The following is a 17,835-nucleotide window of genomic DNA, read 5'->3' as shown; positions in this document are numbered from 1 at the left end:
GATGGAAGGGGCCTCTGTTGGTTGTTGCTGGCCTGTGCTTGAGGCCCCTCCCTCTTGTTAGGCTGATCAATGAGGAATGAGGAGCTGTATTCTTCAGAACACTTACTTATGCTCTGCTGCTTCCAACTGACGAAGGAAGATCCACACTCACTCTGAGGTAAGCTAACAGATGTACTCATTCATTCAGAAAAGACCAGGGGGGATGTATTGTTATCAGCAGGGTAAGATACTGTGTGAGATTACTCTGACCTTTCATATTTAAGCCTATAACTTTTCTATCTGTTTTTTGTTGTTGTGTATTGCAGTTCATTTGAGTAATTCAGTGAAGGTAATGTAATAACGATCAATTAATAATAACAATATGCTTTATTCCAATTGTCTATTTTCCTTTGAAGGAATACAGCTTCAAACCATACTATGTTAAACTAAGAAAATATTGAACTTAAAGAGATTAACAAAATGAACATGCATGTTTAACTAGGTAAAGAGTTGCAGAAGGACAGGTTTTGTCTTATTCCCAGCACCACAGCAAGAAACACTGTCTTGGTGTGAATGTTCTCATGGAACTCTTTAACCATAGCAAGTCATGTGAATAAAAACAGCTGAGATTGTGCCTTGCCTTGGGGCGGAAACGGCTCAGTAGAGACGGAGAATAGTAAGGTGCTTGGGGCACAGTGCCAATAGGTTGGGGTAGGTCAACATCACACCCTCAGACACTGAAGGCAACGTGATACATAGAAAGCAGCGGTATAATGCATTTTCACTGTTCCCAATGAAAGATTATTGGTTAGTTAACCTACTGAATCGATATGCATTCTGCTTCAGTATACACATTTCTCAGGACAGTTAATACAATGTGGTTTGTATTATCTCCATGTAAGAAGATGAAGTGAATGAAACAACAGCGTGTTCTGTATCTTAATTCATTGAAATCAGTGATTATGTAAGCTCTTTCAAAGCAGGTATTTGCTTTGTGTGCTTGATTTTGTATTGACAGTGTATTATCTTTTATTTACCCAGACATCAAAACTATCATAACAAACAGAAGGGGACAGATCAGGCTGGGTGCTCTATTCAGTCTGGTTCCCTGAAGCATTACAGATTGCGCAATAGAAATGTAACGGTCATTTCAGAGACAGAAGACATATGCAGCGTTTACCGTGAATGCAGTCTCTGCTAATGTGGGAACATTGCCTTTAAATTTCAATCGCGCTGTAATTCTGAACTACTGCGATACGGATTGAATAGAGCCCTGGGTATCTACAGCCTGTTTAAGAATCAGGCCTATCTACAGTGAATGGGGGCAGTTAGCATAGATGGCATTATAAAGTCCAGGGTGGTGTGTATTCTTATCTCTATGTAAGAAGATAAAGTGACTGAAACAAGAATATGTGTTCTGTATCTTAATTCATTCAAATCAGTGATTATGTAAGCTCTTTCAAAGCAGGTAGGCCTAATGCTTTGTGACCTCGATATCGTGTATACTCCATATATTTGTTGTTGGCTACTTTGTAGTCATCCTTGACATAAGGATGCAGTTGTACCAGTGGTTACCAAGATGGTCTGAATTAAAAGGTCAGAGGTTAGGAATATAACCTTGTATGAAACTTCATGTCTTTCAGCAGGCAAAAACTTAGAGTTGAGTGTTTTTTGGGGGGGTGGCCAATATTACCACTGCACTACATTAGATATCAGATCGCTATGCAATTAGAAAAGATCTACAGCAGGGGTACTCAACTCTAACCCTTCGAGTTCCGGAGCCTGCTGGTTTTCTGTTCTACCTGATAATGCATTGCAAGCACCTGGTGTCCCAGGTCTAAATCACTCCCTGATTAGAGGGGAACAATGACAAAATACAATGGAACTTGTTTTGAGGTCCAGAGTTGAGTTTGAGTGGCCTACAGTATTCTTTTAAGAAAGAACAACAGCCTTGTCATTAATTTAACATGATCAAACATCCCTGACAAGGTGTGAAACACATTGGATTACCTCTGAGTTTGTGAAAAGCTTCAGCTCTGGAAATAGCTCCCACCAGAGTCTTTCATCTCACAAATGACAACTGTGACCAGTGTGCTTGTTCAGAGAGATAAACAGAAACAGTCACTTTATGGCTAAACTAGTCCACTGACAGTCCTGTAGCTGATGACACAATGCTAAGTCCCAAATGGCATCCTACTCCCTGTATAGTGCATTCATTTTGATCAGGGCCTACTGGGCTCTTGTCAAAAGTAGTGCACTATGTAGGGAATAGGGTGCCATTTGGGACGTACACCACAGGTGATGACACTGACACACAGAAGAAAGAGATACTAGTGATATAATTGCTGTATTTATCGGCAGTTTCAAGAATGTAATTACTGTGTCATAACCGTTTATAACCACACGTTCTCAAAAAAACTAAACAAAACAAAAAACAGACAGTGCATTTAGCTTATCAACCAGCTTATTATTCGAATCAGGTGTGCTAGATTATAGGGTTGGTGCAGAAACCTATAGGATGGTAGTGCTCCAGGAATAGGGTTCAGCAGCCCTGGGGCTTGTTCAGTCTGTGTAAGACCTGGACAACATGATAAATGTCAAATGTCAACAGCTAAAACATGCTGTCCTCTGCCCTACAGGAAATGGCATGCAAGTTTGGGACATATCTAGCTTTCTTCTTTCTCCTGGCAAGTCTGGCTGTCATCATTACAATATCCGTGATCCAGGGTCATAAGCGTGTCTTTGAGTCACGTCTGAAGGTAAAAAAAACAACCCCATCCCTCATCCTTCTCTGCTCAAATAGCTGTATTGACAGTGTGAAGTATCTGCTAAATGAATCAAATGTAAATGTATTACCTCGTATTTACCCAGACATCAAGACAATCATCACAAAGAGAATTTGACAGATCAGACTGGGTCTCTACAGCCTGTTTAGGAGTCAGGCCAAACTACAGTGAATGGGGACAGTTAGCATAGATGGCATTATAAAGACCTGGGTGGTTTGTATTCAAGGCAGGTTTGTGTTGGGGAAACATTTGATGCGAGTGGGACACACTCAAAAGGAAGGACGAAGGGACACTTGACTAGTTGACTTGATACAGCTTTGGGTAACAGGGTTAACACATGATTTCTTATTAATCAAAAGATGACTAACGTTTAATAACTCTGTGAAATGAAAGCCAATCACCTTTAGTCAGCACACCAGGTCTATATAAAGAGAAGGGAAAACTAACTTCAACACTGCAGGAACTGAGACTCTGAGGTTGGTTCAAATAGTATTTGTTTACTTTCCAAAACAATGTAGCTGTGCTTTATTTAATCTTGCTTGACGCAATGGAATGGTACTGATGGAAGTAGTCCACAAAAGTGAAAACCCTGCCCATCTACCACTCCAGGGCAGGCTCAACCAAACACTCAAAGATAGCAAATACTTGGCCTGTTTTCAACCAAACACTCAAAGATTGCGAATACTTGGCCTGTTTTCAACCAAACACTCAAAGATAGCGAATACTTGGCCTGTTTTCAACCAAACACTCAAAGATAGCAAATACTTGGCCTGTTTTCAACCAAACACTCAAAGATAGCGAATACTTGGCCTGTTTTCAACCAAACACTCAAAGATAGCAAATACTTGGCCTGTTTTCAACCAAACACTCAAAGATAGCAAATACTTGGCCTGTTTGAATCCAGGTCTGGGTCTGGAATATGTATTATTGCTGCCTTTTTTATTTTATTAGGATCCCCATTAGCCAACACCAATGACAACAGCTAGTCTTACTGGGGTCTGACACATGACATTTACAATTTACATACATTTAAAAACAATAACATGTAGTGTGCGTATGTGTTTGCATCTATCAGTACATGTCAGTACATACACACAAAAAATCAACATAATCAGTCCTTTTGGACTGATGTGAGGACAAACTTGAACCAGAATCTAGTTCCAGGCAGAGCAAAACATTTCTATGGATTTGTCTTCCTGCCTGAGTGAGTGTTTCCTGTGATTACAGAATAGCTGCATTTTTTTTATGTATTCACGTTCTGTCTCTGTTCTCAGCTTTATGGAAGTAATAATCATACCATAATGGAGTGTAATCATTGTGCTTCTAGCCAATCAGGAACGGAGTGCAATAATTGTGAGGTATTTTATGGACTGTACTTTAGGGGATAGTGGTTGTTTACCATAACATACATTATTGCCTTTCATTATACAATGGTTATGTGCGTGCCACTGCATCATTTCTGGATCTAATAGAATCCTCCTACTCTTGGACAGCAGTAAAGAGTATGTTTTCACTCCTTAGGTTCAGATCCACTATAGCTGTATCAATTGACTTTGACTGTTTTGTTGCAGGAGTAAAATAATCCTGCAGCAGGAGGATTTGATTATTCAATAAAAGAAAAACTGATCATTTCTAACGGGAAATTAGTTTTGATAGGCTAGAGTAGGCTATAATTTAGGTGTAGCCTATGGTTGCATTTCGGATACACTTGTATATCATAGTAGAGATCAATATCTATCTTGTGTTATTAAGCTATATGAAACAAAAGTTGTGTATGGCTGCATTTCAGATACATTTCTGTACATTTGAATGTCGCAGCAGTAGGACCTACAGTAGTAGGACATTTAATCTGTCTGGTGCTTTAGCGTTTGAGTGAGCGAGAGAGAAAGAAAACTGCGGGTTTTCGGCGAATTAATCATAAGGCTTATCTGCGACAACAAAGTGATCAAATTAAGACAAAATATCTGTATATGAACTAGCATCTTGAATATGTAGTGTGATTTTCCTGCTCTCCTCTGTGTGCAGTATGGCATAGTAATCGACTCAGGCTCCTCCCGCTCTACTGTGCATCTGTATCAATGGCCAGCCGAGAAGCAAAATAACACTGGAGTGGTGAGCCAGACACTCAGATGCATGGTCGCTGGTGAGTCTGCATGGTTTTTTTTGTTTTTTTTGGCCCAACCCTCTTCAGAGGACTAAAGAAACTTCATATTCACAGCTATTTTGTGAAATAGACATTTTACATACATGCACAGTATTACAAAAACATAAATATATTTTTGGGTTAAACACATTAAATGTGAATACATAGTACTGAGACATATCCGGTGTACATGATAGTGTTTTCGGTCCTAACTATTATAGAGCATGAGCTTTTAATCCCACCCCTCAGCTACTCTCAACCCATCTCACCTATCTCCGTAGACCACCCTCTCTTGATTTCCATGTGACAAATATTTGTCAACTGCGCTGTGATGTCTTACCTCAATTCTGAACCTTTCCAATCGAATAGTATCCACAAATTGTAAGTTAAAGATGAATATTTTTGCTGAGAGTATTATTATATGGCTGATATATTGACTATTGCTTTCCAAATCGTCCAATGGTGCATTTTGGAGGGTTAATTTTAGATGAATGTTGTGATTTTTCAACCACTCCTGAACCTGTGACCACAACAAGCTACGTGGGGGCAAAACCAGAATAAATGATCTAATGATTCTGTCTCTTCGCAGCTAAATCTGCAGAGCTGAGATGGTTGTATGCCTCATATACTGAATGCTGTAAAACTTTCTGTTGATGACAAGAATGTTGTATAATAATTGACATTTAAAAACGGAGTCTGTATGTTCATAATGAGATGCAGTGTCACTGGTGAGTCTGCATCGTAATGTGATGAATCTGACACATTCTCACAAAGGTCACAATCTTGCCCTTTTTTTAATTGTATTTTATGCCCTTTTTCTCCCCAATTTCGATCTTGTCTCATCGCTGCAACTCCCCAGTGGGCTCGGGAGGCAAAGGCCTTAGACCGCTGTGCCACTCAGGATGCCCTTGTCATCATCTTTTTTATGAAGATGCCATAATACATGACTTTTTGGAAAAGGACTTGCATGTGAAATGCACTTATCCTCATACAGCCTTTCAGTACTGTGTGTCATACTCCTTGTTATATAATATGTAAAGGAGAATTCCGCCACTTTTAAACCTCATATTCATCTCCAGCACCAACCAATGTCTACATATGTGAAAAAGCGTGTTTCTATGATATGTGGTTAAAAAGATAAGAAGAAAGTTCCTGAAAGAATGCTTCTCTGTGACATCACAGGGTAGGATTAAAAGTAAAAAAAACTGTGATTCTCAGAAGCAGCAACCTAAGTTTCTAGACCAATGGAGGGTATTTTCTTGCTCCCCCTGTCACCGTAAATCTCATAGTGTTTGAAAATCACAGTTTTTCACTTTTGATGAAGCCCTCGGGTAGAACTTTCTAACTCTATATTTTTTTCTACAAAACTTGTACCGTTTTCACAAATGTTGAAACTGGTATTGTGCTGGAGATAATAAAAATGAGGTTGAAAAGTGGTGGAGTTGCCCTTTAAGTACCTGGTTTAAAGCACTATAAATGTAATCCAGTTTTGTCTAGTGATGCAGTCTTGCTAGCTATCTAGTGCACAATTTGCTTGTGACTTAGATAATAAGTATTGTATGACTCTGAGCTCAGTCTGATTTGATTCCCTAGGCCCTGGTATCTCGGATATGTTAGTTGACAATGCACAGGACCAACAGTCCTGGGCGTCGATCAGAGAATGTATGAACAACATCACACAAATCGTCCCCGCAGACCAACACAATTCAACCGTCCTCTACCTTGGGGCAACTGCTGGCATGAGACTGCTACAGTGAGTTGTGGGTTTGTCTTCCTCCAGTGTGAGCGTGCCTCACCAGTCTTCTAGGCATGGAGTCCTTTATAGTCTATCTGGCTGACCAATCTCTGTTGTTCCACTTTTGAGAATGGATCTATGGTAGATACAGAAGTAGACGTGTGCATGCACACATATGCACTCACATACTGATCCCACACACAGAATACTAATAGGTTTTACACCATATTTAATCAGCCTACTGTAGGCCTTTTATTGATCTCTAAATTCTCTACTGGACTATAGATAATATACAACCTCAAAATGTATCTCTCTCTTGATTACAAGTTCACAGAATGAAACAAAATCCAATGAGATCTTAAGGAACCTGCAGAACTACCTCCAATCTCTGCCGTTTAACTTCCAAAACGCCTCCATCATGTCAGGGAAAGAGGAAGGGCTGTACGGATGGATCACCGTCAACTACCTGTTGGGAAACTTCCTGGAGGTACATTACAACTTTACATTAACTTCAAAACCTTTACAGTAACTTAAACTACCTGATGGGAGACTTCCTGGGGGTACATTACAACTTTACATTAACTTCAAAACATTTACAGTAACTTAAACTACCTGATGGGAGACTTCCTGGGGGTACATTACAACTTTACATTAACTTCAAAACCTTTACAATAACTTCAACTACCTGATGGGAGACTTCCTGGGGGTACATTACAAATCTACATTAACTTCAAAACATTTACAGTAACTTAAACTACCTGATGGGAGACTTCCTGGGGGTACATTACAACTTTACATTAACTTCAAAACCTTTACAATAACTTCAACTACCTGATAGGAAACTTCCTGGAGGTACATTACAAATGTACATTAACTTCAAAACGTTTACAATAACTTTAGAATGACCTAAATAACTCTTAGGCATACTGTATGTATATGTACTGATGTGTGGGTAACTGTCAGTATTGTGTGTAAATGTATGTAGGAACAATTTTTAGTTCTATTGTTCTTATGTTAATTGAGTGTAGTTCTATCCTTGAGCTGTTCTTGTCTATTGATGTTCTGTATTATGTCATGTTTTTTGTTTTATGTTTTATGTGGATCCCAGGAAGAGTAACTGCTGCTTCAGCAACAGCTAATGGGGATCAAAAATAAAGACATAAAGAAATAATGGACATTTTAACACAAAATCAATGTTTATATATATAAATGTAGGAGGTAGATCATCTTTAATATTGCAGATAGATTGTGGGTTATATCAGTGTAATAATTATATGGCAAGTAGAAATCAAAACTGGATGGTTTTGAAGGAAAATATATTTTAAAAAATATATGGGGGATTGGAAATGATGCAGACAATTATTTTCAATCCCCCACATATTTTTTTCTTATTTTTTAAATATATTTTACTTCTTTATTATTTGACCATAACCCTACTACCCCTCCCTTAACTGGAGTTAACTAATGGAAGCCAATACTTAGGCTTCTACTTCCAGATTATACATATTTTATACATTTTACGGACAAGGTACAGTTTACATCAGTGATCTTTTATTTTATACATTTTTTAGCCTTCAGCTACCCTCAACCCCTCCCATTTATTTCTGAAAATCATCCAGTTTTGACTTCTATTTGCCATATATTCTTTAACTGTGCTGTGATGTTTCACAAACGTTCTGAACCTTTCTATTCTCATAGTTTCTAGTTGTAAATTAAAGATGAGCATTTTTAATAAGAGTTCTATTATAATATTGATTGAATGACTATGGCTTTTCATGTCACCCAGCAGTGCTTTTTGCAGAGTTAGCTTTAGGTAAATGTAAAGATTTTTCAGCCATTCCTGAACCTGTGACCAAAAACAAGCTACATATGTGCAGTACCAAAACAAGTGACCTAATGATTCTGTCTCTTCACAGCAAAATCTGCGGAGTTGGGATGGTTTTTATCCCCAATACATTCTATTGGTTGAAAGAATTTTGTATCATTTAAATTGAAAAACTCTTTGAATCCAGTTTTGAATCCGGCGTTGTTTTGTATATCAGTTAATAAGCCATGTGCTATGGAATCAGCACATCAAAAATATCTTCCCAACTATTTTGCAACCTGTATGGCGCAGCTGTCATTTTTTTGTCCTTAAATGGAACTGGTATATTTTTTTATTGATAAAAAATAATTTGACCAATTTTGGTCTTCAATGCAGGGCCGACAGACAAGTTCCTTAGCTTCTACAATGCTTAAAATAAGATTGTTTTGCGGCTCTATATTGAACCTTTTTGAGGGCCATGTATGAAGCGAGACATTGAACCCTTAAATATAGCAACGTTTATTCTAGCAGTGTAGGGTTTTTATCAGAATGCATTTATCATGATACAGTACAGTTCTTATCATTGTTTTTCATAAAGATCATAATTGATTTGAAAACATCAATCTATCCTCTGGTTTGTAGAGAAACATATGGAACATGTGGGTGCGGCCTGCTGGAGGGAAGATGGTGGGCTCCATGGATCTAGGAGGGGCGTCCACCCAGATAGCGTTCACCCTCCCAGATCCCAACGCCCAGGGAATAGACATCGTACAGGTCTCCCTCTATGGCTACGAATACAACATCTACACTCACAGCTTCCTGTGTTATGGGAAGAACGAGGCAGAGAAGAGAGTCCTCGCTGCTTTAGTGAAGGTACTGTGTAAAGGAAATCTGGGTTTACTTCAAATAGTATTTTTTTCTTCCAAATACCTGATTGGTCATGCCTGGAGTGCTAAATGGGCTGGGTTTGGAGTTTTGGGACTATTCCAGCAGTAAAGAAAAATAAATACTATTTGAACCCAGAATCTGTTATGATGTCATCCCTCACATTTGTTCCTGGCAGCATTGTCAACATGCTACATTCTTCCCTGTAGCTCAGTTGGTAGAGCATGGTGTTTGCAACATCAGGGTTGTGGGTTTGATTCCCAGCACAGAAAAAAAATGTATGATATGTATGAAATTGTATGAAATGTATGCATTCACTACTGTAAGTCGCTCTGGATAAGAGTGTCTGCTAAATTACTAAAATGTAAATGATGATGATGAGGATGCTTTTATACTTAGCTAAGTGCCTTTTTTTGTAATTAATGCAATCCTTCTGTCTAAGTCCATAACACCCATTAATATCTAATTACCACATCCTAAGAAATCTGAGGACACCTCATTACCTTGACACTTTACTGTCTCTCGGAGATGAGGCAAAGTGCATCATGGTATTAACCGTATTGATCTGTCCATTTCTATATGGTTTGCTTTGCAAGCTTGGTCGAAAAGTGTCTGTTTTGCTAGGATGGTAGATAATGCATGCGCAACTGAAGACAACCATTTTGAGGAGACAACAATGTAAATAGTGGTCCCACTTTACTTATAGTTGTTCTTGTACCTGTGTAGCCTAGTAACACTGTAATTACTACAGTAGAAAAGAGGTTCAAGCTCAGCTATTGATCCTTTGGATTCCTTCTTCATGAATGTTCAAGTGACATACTGTAAATACTTTTACTGTACTCTCTTTGTCTCACTGATCAGAACTCTAAGAATGCTACACATGTGACCAACCCCTGCTTCAATCTTGGTTACAACATGACTGTGTCGGCTGAGTCCATCTTTGGGACTGAGTGCATAGAGACGCCTGCCGACTACGATCCCAAGCAGATGATCACCCTGAAGGGGTCATCAGACAACGGAGCCTGTAGTGACGTGGTGCAATCTATATTTGACGTGACCTCCTGCACAAAGAACTGTTCCTTTGACGGAGTCTACCAACCATCCGTGGGACCCGGGGACTTTCTGGTACAGGCATACACACACACACAGACAGACAGACAGACAGACATGCTGTATATATAGGGCATATTCTGCAGTTATCTAATAAATATTGTGTCTGTCTGAGCTCCTAACCCATGTTCCCTCCCTCAGGCCTATGCTGGGTTCTTTTACACTGCTCAGGCTGTCGAGCTGAAAGGCATTTCACAACTGGACCAGTGGAACTCCTCTACCTGGGAATTCTGCTCCTGGGACTGGCCCACCGTGAGTCCATGTTGTTGTTGTAGTTGTTGGTGGTGATGGTAGTGGTCACTCTGCTCCATGGACTGGCCCACTGGGAGTCCTTTTACACTGACAGCTACTGATGTAGAATCTTAATTTGAGCCAGTGTGCTACAGCAGGAGAATAATCCTGCAACAACAGGAAATGTGAATTATTATGTGGATTATAATTAATCCACATAATAATAACCCCTTTTTTGTAGGTGTCACGTCCTGACCAGTAAAGGGGTTATTTGTTATTGTAGTTTGGTCAGGGGGGTGTTTGTTTTATGTGTTTTTTTTTTTTTGGTTAATGTTCTATGTTAGTCTATTTCTATGTCTGTGTCTAGTTATTCTATTTCTATGCTTAGTTTATTGGGTTGACTTTCAATTGGAGGCAGCTGTTCCTCGTTGCCTCTAATTGAAGGTCCTATTTAGTAGGGGTATTTTTTCATGGGTTTTGTGGGTAGTTGTTCCATGTGTAGCTGTATGTCTCACAGGACTGTTTTCTCGTCTTTGTTTAAGTGTTTGTTTTGGTTTTTCATCTTAATAAAGAAGATGAGTATTCACATTCCCGCTGCGCCTTGATCTAATCAGTACAACGAACGTGACAGTAGGGGTTTATACATTTTTCGTTAGGGCAAATCAAGTCTGAAATTTCAAAGTGGAAATGACAAACTTTAGAAGCCTTTTTAAAACTAAAATACACTACAAGTTTCTCAACAACGAAAGAGTGATCAAATTAAGATCATACATCTGTATAGCAATTTTCACATTTATAGCTGTGACAGAGAAAGGGAAGAGGATGACATTAGCTAAAATAGGGGTGAGCATAGAAGTAAAATATGAGTAAATAGATGTTCTATTTAATGATGTGGTGTAAGCTTACTCCACCTGAGAAAAAGTGACCATGCATTCCATGACTATTGGGATCTGCTGGTATATAAAAAAGTGGACAACAGGTCAACTGTACTGTACCATCTGAGGTTAATTTATGAGGACCTTTCCTGGGTGTTGTTCTAAATGGAACCACCTTACACACAGACAACAGATACATTGTTTGTAAGACAGGGGTGCTGCCCAACAATTATCTAGGCTATTGCAATGTATTATTAGAAATGTATTGTTAGAATAAATTATTAGAAAATTGCCTCAACACATGGAAAATGTAATGGATAGACAAATGGAATGTTTGTTTGTTTTTCTTCTTTTTTAGCTCAAGCTAAAAAAGGGCTGGATAGCTGAAAAATACAGAAAGTCCTACTGCTATTCAGCACATTACGTCCAGACATTACTTGTAAATGGCTACAAGTTCAATAAAGACACTTGGAAACACATTGACTTCCAAAAACAGGTAAGTGTGGCAGAATACAGCCAGGTACCTTGGAGGATCCAAACACGTGCTTCCAAATGAAAGTGCAAAAATTGTCATAGTTTGTAGTTACGAATGTTTTCATGGTCATATACTGTACTGCAAAAAGAGAAACATACAAGTAGAGAGTGACTCATTCCATTGGAAACCAATATAAATGTTGGGTATACTATAATTGACAGAGGCCAAGATCTTGACAAGGAAGCAGTTAGAATCGTTTCCTATGCCCCCAGGAAATGGAACTCGTGATGGAAGTCCAGACTGAAACTTCCAGCTGAAGTCTTTCAGTCTGTTAGACTCAATAAAGTGTAACATGAAGTATTTCTTTCAAAATCAAAGCACAATACAGACTGGTTACAGTAGCTTGTTTGACATTATGAAAAATGGGGGATTTGTCCCCCGAGATCCCAAGATGATGATTCTCTGTTTTCAATCTTACACACAAGCAAGCTACTGTCTCTCTGTCCTTTGTGTTTTGGGTGTCAGGAGAAATTGATGCCTTTCGTCCCATCATCAGAGGGGGTTGTAAGACATGACTTCTTCAGTGGAAGGGAAGACAGATTTTAGAGTCATTTTCCCCCTGGGGGGCATAGTTTGCCTCAATTATTTATAAACGGCAAACATTCTTCTAACTTGTAATGTTCGTAATGCATTGTTGTCTTTCAGCCTTTTCCAATAGACTATTGATGTTAAAAAAGCAGGCAGGTCACCCGTGACACAAGTCAGTATTCAACTTCCATCCATGTCTGAGGACGTCGGGAGATGACGTGGAAACCGGCCACTAGGGGCAACAATGAGCGCTGTTATCGTCAAGTAGGTTTCGGTTTTGCTAGGGCGTGGTGAACGGGGATGGTGGATGGGCATAAGCATCTATAACTTCGAAATTTGACGTTTGAGAAACATGGATGAACATCTAATTCTGATGTGAGACTGTGAGAGCTTGTAGCAAAAAAGACATGATAGAGGATGCCAGAATTGGGAAAAGGGTCAGGATTTCTGAACTCCAAATCGACCACTAGCCCCTACTCTCCTGCCACTCATGTAGATCAGAGAGGATTGGATAGGTGGAAGCAGTAAGGAGATATTTCCACCTAGCCAATCAGAAGGTAATATGAAGATATTGACATGATTTTTATACTGTATCCATCCAATCCTATCAGATCGAATGTAGTGCCTAGGATGTAGAGGCTAGGTGACCATTTGGAATTGAGCAATAGTCTGTTTTAAGTCTGTTCGTCCCATAAATCTTGTTCATCCCATAGGCTGGGGTGTAGGAGATAGCGGTTTATAGGTGTGGCAGTGAAGCATTTGAGATTTTGCAAAGCTGGGTTTAAGCTTCCTCAACTAAATAAACAGAGGCAATGCATTCCATGACTACTGGGACTACTGTAGGCATTTAACTAAGGAGAACAAGTCAGTTGTGCTGAACCATCTGGGGTTAATTTATGAGGACCTCTGTCTTTATAGGGGTGGCAGGTAGCCTAGTGGTTAGAGTGTTGGGCCAGTAACCGGAAGGTTGCTGGATTGAATCCCTGAGCTGACAAGGTAAAAATCTGTTATTCTACCCCTGAGCAAAGCAGTTAAGCAGTTGGCGCCAAAGACCTGGATGTTTATTAAGGCAGCCCCCCAAACATCTCTGATTCAGAGGGGTTCGGTTAAATGCGAAAGACACATTTCAGTTGAATACATTCAGTTGGACAACTAACTAGGTATCCCCTCTTCACTCTGTCTTGTGTGGTATTCAAAGGTGGGGTTGACAAATTTTAAATTAAGAGTACATTCTATTTTATGGGACAATATACAAACGTTTTTTAAGAAAGATCATTTGAAACCTATAATTTTATTGAATAAATGTATGTATTGCTTCTCTTAATTTTATAAGAGTGCTGAACATTTTATGAATTGAAGGTTATTTGGTGATGTGAAAATCACAATGTACTGATTTTAAGGTTGTATCGTTAGATTTGGGGTGGGGTGGGATCGCCATAATTTCTAACGAAAAAAATGGGGCACCCAGAAATTCAGGTGAAAAAAAAGGAGTCCCAACTGAAAAAGTTTGAATACCATTGGTGTAGGGGTTAGGGGTCAGTAGTCTGTCTGTTTTAAGTGAGTCTGACTTTCTTCATGCATTCTTGTCCATCTCCTATGGTGCAATCTCCTGTAGGCAGACAACATGAACATAAATGCTATGTTTTAACATGGGCACCGATGGATAACGAACAGCAATAGTTCCGGTGCTTAGGTTTTTTGTCACTGGTTACGATTTCGCAGGTGTTAGCATCTTCGGAATTTCAGAAGGTGAGTTGACATTCAGAGGGGACATTCAGCCAATAGACTGGCCCGTAACTTGCAAAAAGAGAGGGTGGAGCTCCTCGTTCTGGTTCCGGTCCTTGTTTTATCATCTTTTCATCTCTTCGTATGGGACCCAAAACTTAATTGTGAAGCTGACCAAAGAATTTAGTTTTGGGCTAACGGAGATTACTTAGGGTGTAGGGCAGGGCAGATTAAACTGGGGCCCGTGGGCCAATGTTTGGTTTGACCCGCCGGAATATATTTTGTTTGGTTTGACCCGCTCAGAAAACATATGAACATGGCATAAGTCATGGCAAAATGTGTAGAATGGCAGGAAATTCGCTTTAAAACTGCAACAACAACAAACAAAAAAACTCTTGGCAAAATGTGTAGAATTTCAGGATATTACCTTTGAAACTGCAACATTTTCTCACCGTCCTTTGGAAACATGTGTAGAATTGCAGAGAATTTACTTTAACACTGCATGAAACCAAAAAAAAATACTACCAAGAGGGGGGGCAATAAAATGTTTTGCCCACGAAGTTGGTGGGCCTCCCATCCAAATCTCGATTAGGGCCCCCAAAATAGCGCTTCATATAAACTTGGTAGCAGTTTCTGTGCCGCAACGGTTACAATTTTTCATACATCTTTAATACTGGTAATAAGAATGTGTTGATAGGTGTCAAGTTATATGGCTACAGTTTGATTAATGTTTGAAGTGTGATTTTATGATTGCTTACTAAAAAGTTATTGTTTAAATACCCTAAAAAACTATTGTTTACCTTTTATTTTTCAAAATAGATAATGTCTATTTGTTCGGCCTGCGGCCCACCACTCAGATTATATTTTGGCCCACCAAGCCCAAAAGTTTGATCACATCTGGTGTAGGGGCTATGGTGTAGAGCAGGGGTTCCCAAACATTTTTGGCCTGTGATCCCATTTTGATATCAATAAAATGTTCGCCACCCCACCATGCAAAAAAAGTGATGTAATCAACGGCCAATATTAACTTTTTTAATTGGTGTTATGACAGTTTATTACAAATTGGTCTTGTCATTACAAACTGTCTTGTCAATTCTCTACTGTGTGGTGTGCCCCCTAGGGGTCGGCAGGGGGGCGCGAGGGTAAAATTACCTGAGTGAAAAAGTCTGGGAACCCCTATTCGACAGGTGTACAGGCAAGTGGTCAGTAGTCTGTTTTTAGTGAGTGTCTGTCTGTCTCTCCTCACGCTGTCTCTCTGTACCCTCCAGGTACATAACACAAGTATAGGCTGGAGTCTGGGCTACATGCTACATACATCCAACATGATCCCTGCTGAGGCCAAGCTGGTGCGTCTGCCCATGGCCAACTCTGTGTTCGGTGGCCTCCTCTTCCTCTTCACCGCCCTCACCATCGTCAGTGTCATGTTTCTGATCATCAAGGCTGTGCGCGCCTGCTACTGACCCCCACTAGAGGGCAGAGTGTTCAAATTACAGTTTAACCTAGAGTTGCAAAATTACAGTAACTTTCCCAAAATGTGGTTTTTCCAGAAATCCGGTTTGGAAGATTCCTGGAATCAGGAGGGTATGGAATCCTCCAACCAGGATTTCTAGAAAACCTTGGAATTTTGGGAAAGTTAGAGAAAATGTACAACCCTAGTTACACCCGATGGAGGAAAGTGTTTCTGGTCCCACCCAGACACAGTTACAGCAGGCAACAATAGAACACTGACAGGTGCAATGTATTATCACCAGATATTATCATCATCAGTTAAAGAGCTTTAACAGGATCTTAAAGCCCACATGGAGTCTTATTCATTTTATTTTTAAATCATCACTATATGTCTAATAAATCACTGTGTGTGTTTATTCCATGAAAATAACTCCAAATATATTAGTTTTTATTTATTTCGAGCCTCCTTTGCCATTGAAATGCTCAGTCTGATCGTGTGGGTGTGTTGATACAAATGTAAATATATTTACATACACAGCCCTGATTGGCAGATAGGATCATCTAGACTCTAGACTAGAGCCTACCCCGCTTACAATTCAAAGTAGTATGATACATATGCTAATAAAAGTTGACTGGTCATTGATCAAAATAATCAGATCAGATTGTGATGTCCTGCTGTGGGCCAAACACTCCCTCCCACCTGAACAGGGTTGTTTTGACCTCATACTGAAAAACGGAAAATCACGTTTTGACTGCACTGCCTCTTTAAGCACTTACAAATGCATAACATATTGTACAAATTGGAATTTGTAATATATCATATTCATTGCAGGAGAATAAAAAAAAAACATTTTGCAAGAGGTATCATATCATACAAAATGGATACAATTGTATACAATTGTGCAACATTTTCAGGGTATTTCGGGGTACTTTCAAAACCACTGGCTGAAATTATACAAACATAATAATGTATCTTAACCTGTTTAAAGGATCTCCATTCCATGTGTTTGTTTGAGTGTTTTCAGTGAGAAGATACACTTGAGGGTCAGTAATGCATTATAAGATCTTGTTCGCTGCTTTAGGCTCATCCCAAACAGACGAATGAGACAATTTTTAAGAGATTCATTGACTTCAAATGCTCAATTGGTCTTTAAAGTAAAATAAAAGTATTAATTGCATAATGAACTGCTGAGCAAAAATGATCGCCGTTTGCACTAAGTCATCAGCTATACAGTACTGTAGATCAGGAGGTTGAATGAAGGTTGAAGGTAGCATGGTAAACACCTGAAATGACTACAATCTCTTTATTACATATTTTGCTGGATGGCATGGCATTACCGGTTATGTGATCATCTCCCTCAGAGATCTTGCATGTTTCTCGTCTGATGTACTATATCAGCAAATCCTTGTCATGCAGTCATTTTTTTGTTGGTTGAATGTTCCATATTAACAATAAACGGAACATTACCCATGATGTTATCATCTCCAGCTAGTTAAATCTGTTTCCTCCCTCTTCTTTACCTTACCTAGCCTACTTCCCCCTGTAGCCTTTGGGTATGTGTTCTGATTCTCCACAATTGCATGCACTTGTACTTTCCCCTTCAGAAGGGTGGAGAATTGGGATGCATTTTCCTTTTTTATCCGTTTTTGACTGCAATTCAATGTGCCCTAGGTCAGTAGCTACCAGAAGGAGGCAGTCCTTGACCATACAGATTTATTAGTAAACCAAGAATTGACGTCCTTTGTCCCGTTGTCTTTGAATCCGTTCATGGTTGAAAAGCACCTCATCTTCAGAGAAATGTAACAGTTTGTTCTTCATCTCTGAAGAGGATAGAACCCTATGGGCCAGTTTCCCAGACACAGATCAAGCCTAGTGCTAGACTAAAAATCACTTTCAATGGAGATTAGGTCTATCCATTGAGCATGTTTTTTAGTCCAAGACTAGGCCTAATATTTGTCCCAAAAAATAGCTCTATGTGTTATTAGTTAAGATTATATACCTAATTGGTAAGGGGTATCTGTTAGATCTGTCCCCTGGGACTCCTTTGCC

At 39.4% G+C, this 17,835-nt stretch overlaps 1 protein-coding gene across 3 annotated transcripts; it reads left to right on the top strand.

Moving 5' to 3' along the window:
- Positions 1-16,215, top strand: LOC115180477 (ectonucleoside triphosphate diphosphohydrolase 3-like). 3 transcript variants are annotated; one of them, XM_029742608.1, is made up of 10 exons: positions 1-157; positions 2,619-2,738; positions 4,791-4,908; positions 6,502-6,661; positions 6,971-7,130; positions 9,090-9,320; positions 10,194-10,457; positions 10,584-10,694; positions 11,907-12,044; positions 15,605-16,215. In XM_029742608.1, exons 2-10 carry the CDS (start codon positions 2,622-2,624, stop codon positions 15,794-15,796), a joined length of 1,491 nt encoding a protein of 496 aa, XP_029598468.1. In that variant the 5' UTR covers positions 1-157; positions 2,619-2,621; the 3' UTR covers positions 15,797-16,215. The 3 variants fall into 3 exon arrangements, with proteins under 3 accessions (XP_029598468.1, XP_029598477.1, XP_029598486.1); XM_029742617.1 differs by lacking the exon at positions 1-157 and adding an exon at positions 167-221; XM_029742626.1 differs by lacking the exon at positions 1-157 and adding an exon at positions 250-328.
- Positions 16,216-17,835: the final 1,620 nt, after the last annotated feature.

The sequence above is a fragment of the Salmo trutta genome, chromosome 3 (genome assembly GCF_901001165.1).
Source record: "Salmo trutta chromosome 3, fSalTru1.1, whole genome shotgun sequence".
In the NCBI taxonomy this organism is placed as follows: Eukaryota; Metazoa; Chordata; class Actinopteri; order Salmoniformes; family Salmonidae; genus Salmo; species Salmo trutta.
Note: the sequence above shows the minus strand (reverse complement) of the source record. Positions and strands in the feature narration are given on the sequence as shown.

Excerpts from the sequence above, each read along its gene's own strand:
- LOC115180477 (XM_029742608.1), top strand. The coding sequence starts at position 2,622 with ATGGCATGCAAGTTTGGGACATATCTAGCTTTCTTCTTTCTCCTGGCA. Across the intron at positions 4,909-6,501 it reads ACTCAGATGCATGGTCGCTG|GCCCTGGTATCTCGGATATG; the intron begins GTGAGTCTGCAT and ends TTGATTCCCTAG. Across the intron at positions 12,045-15,604 it reads ACATTGACTTCCAAAAACAG|GTACATAACACAAGTATAGG; the intron begins GTAAGTGTGGCA and ends TGTACCCTCCAG.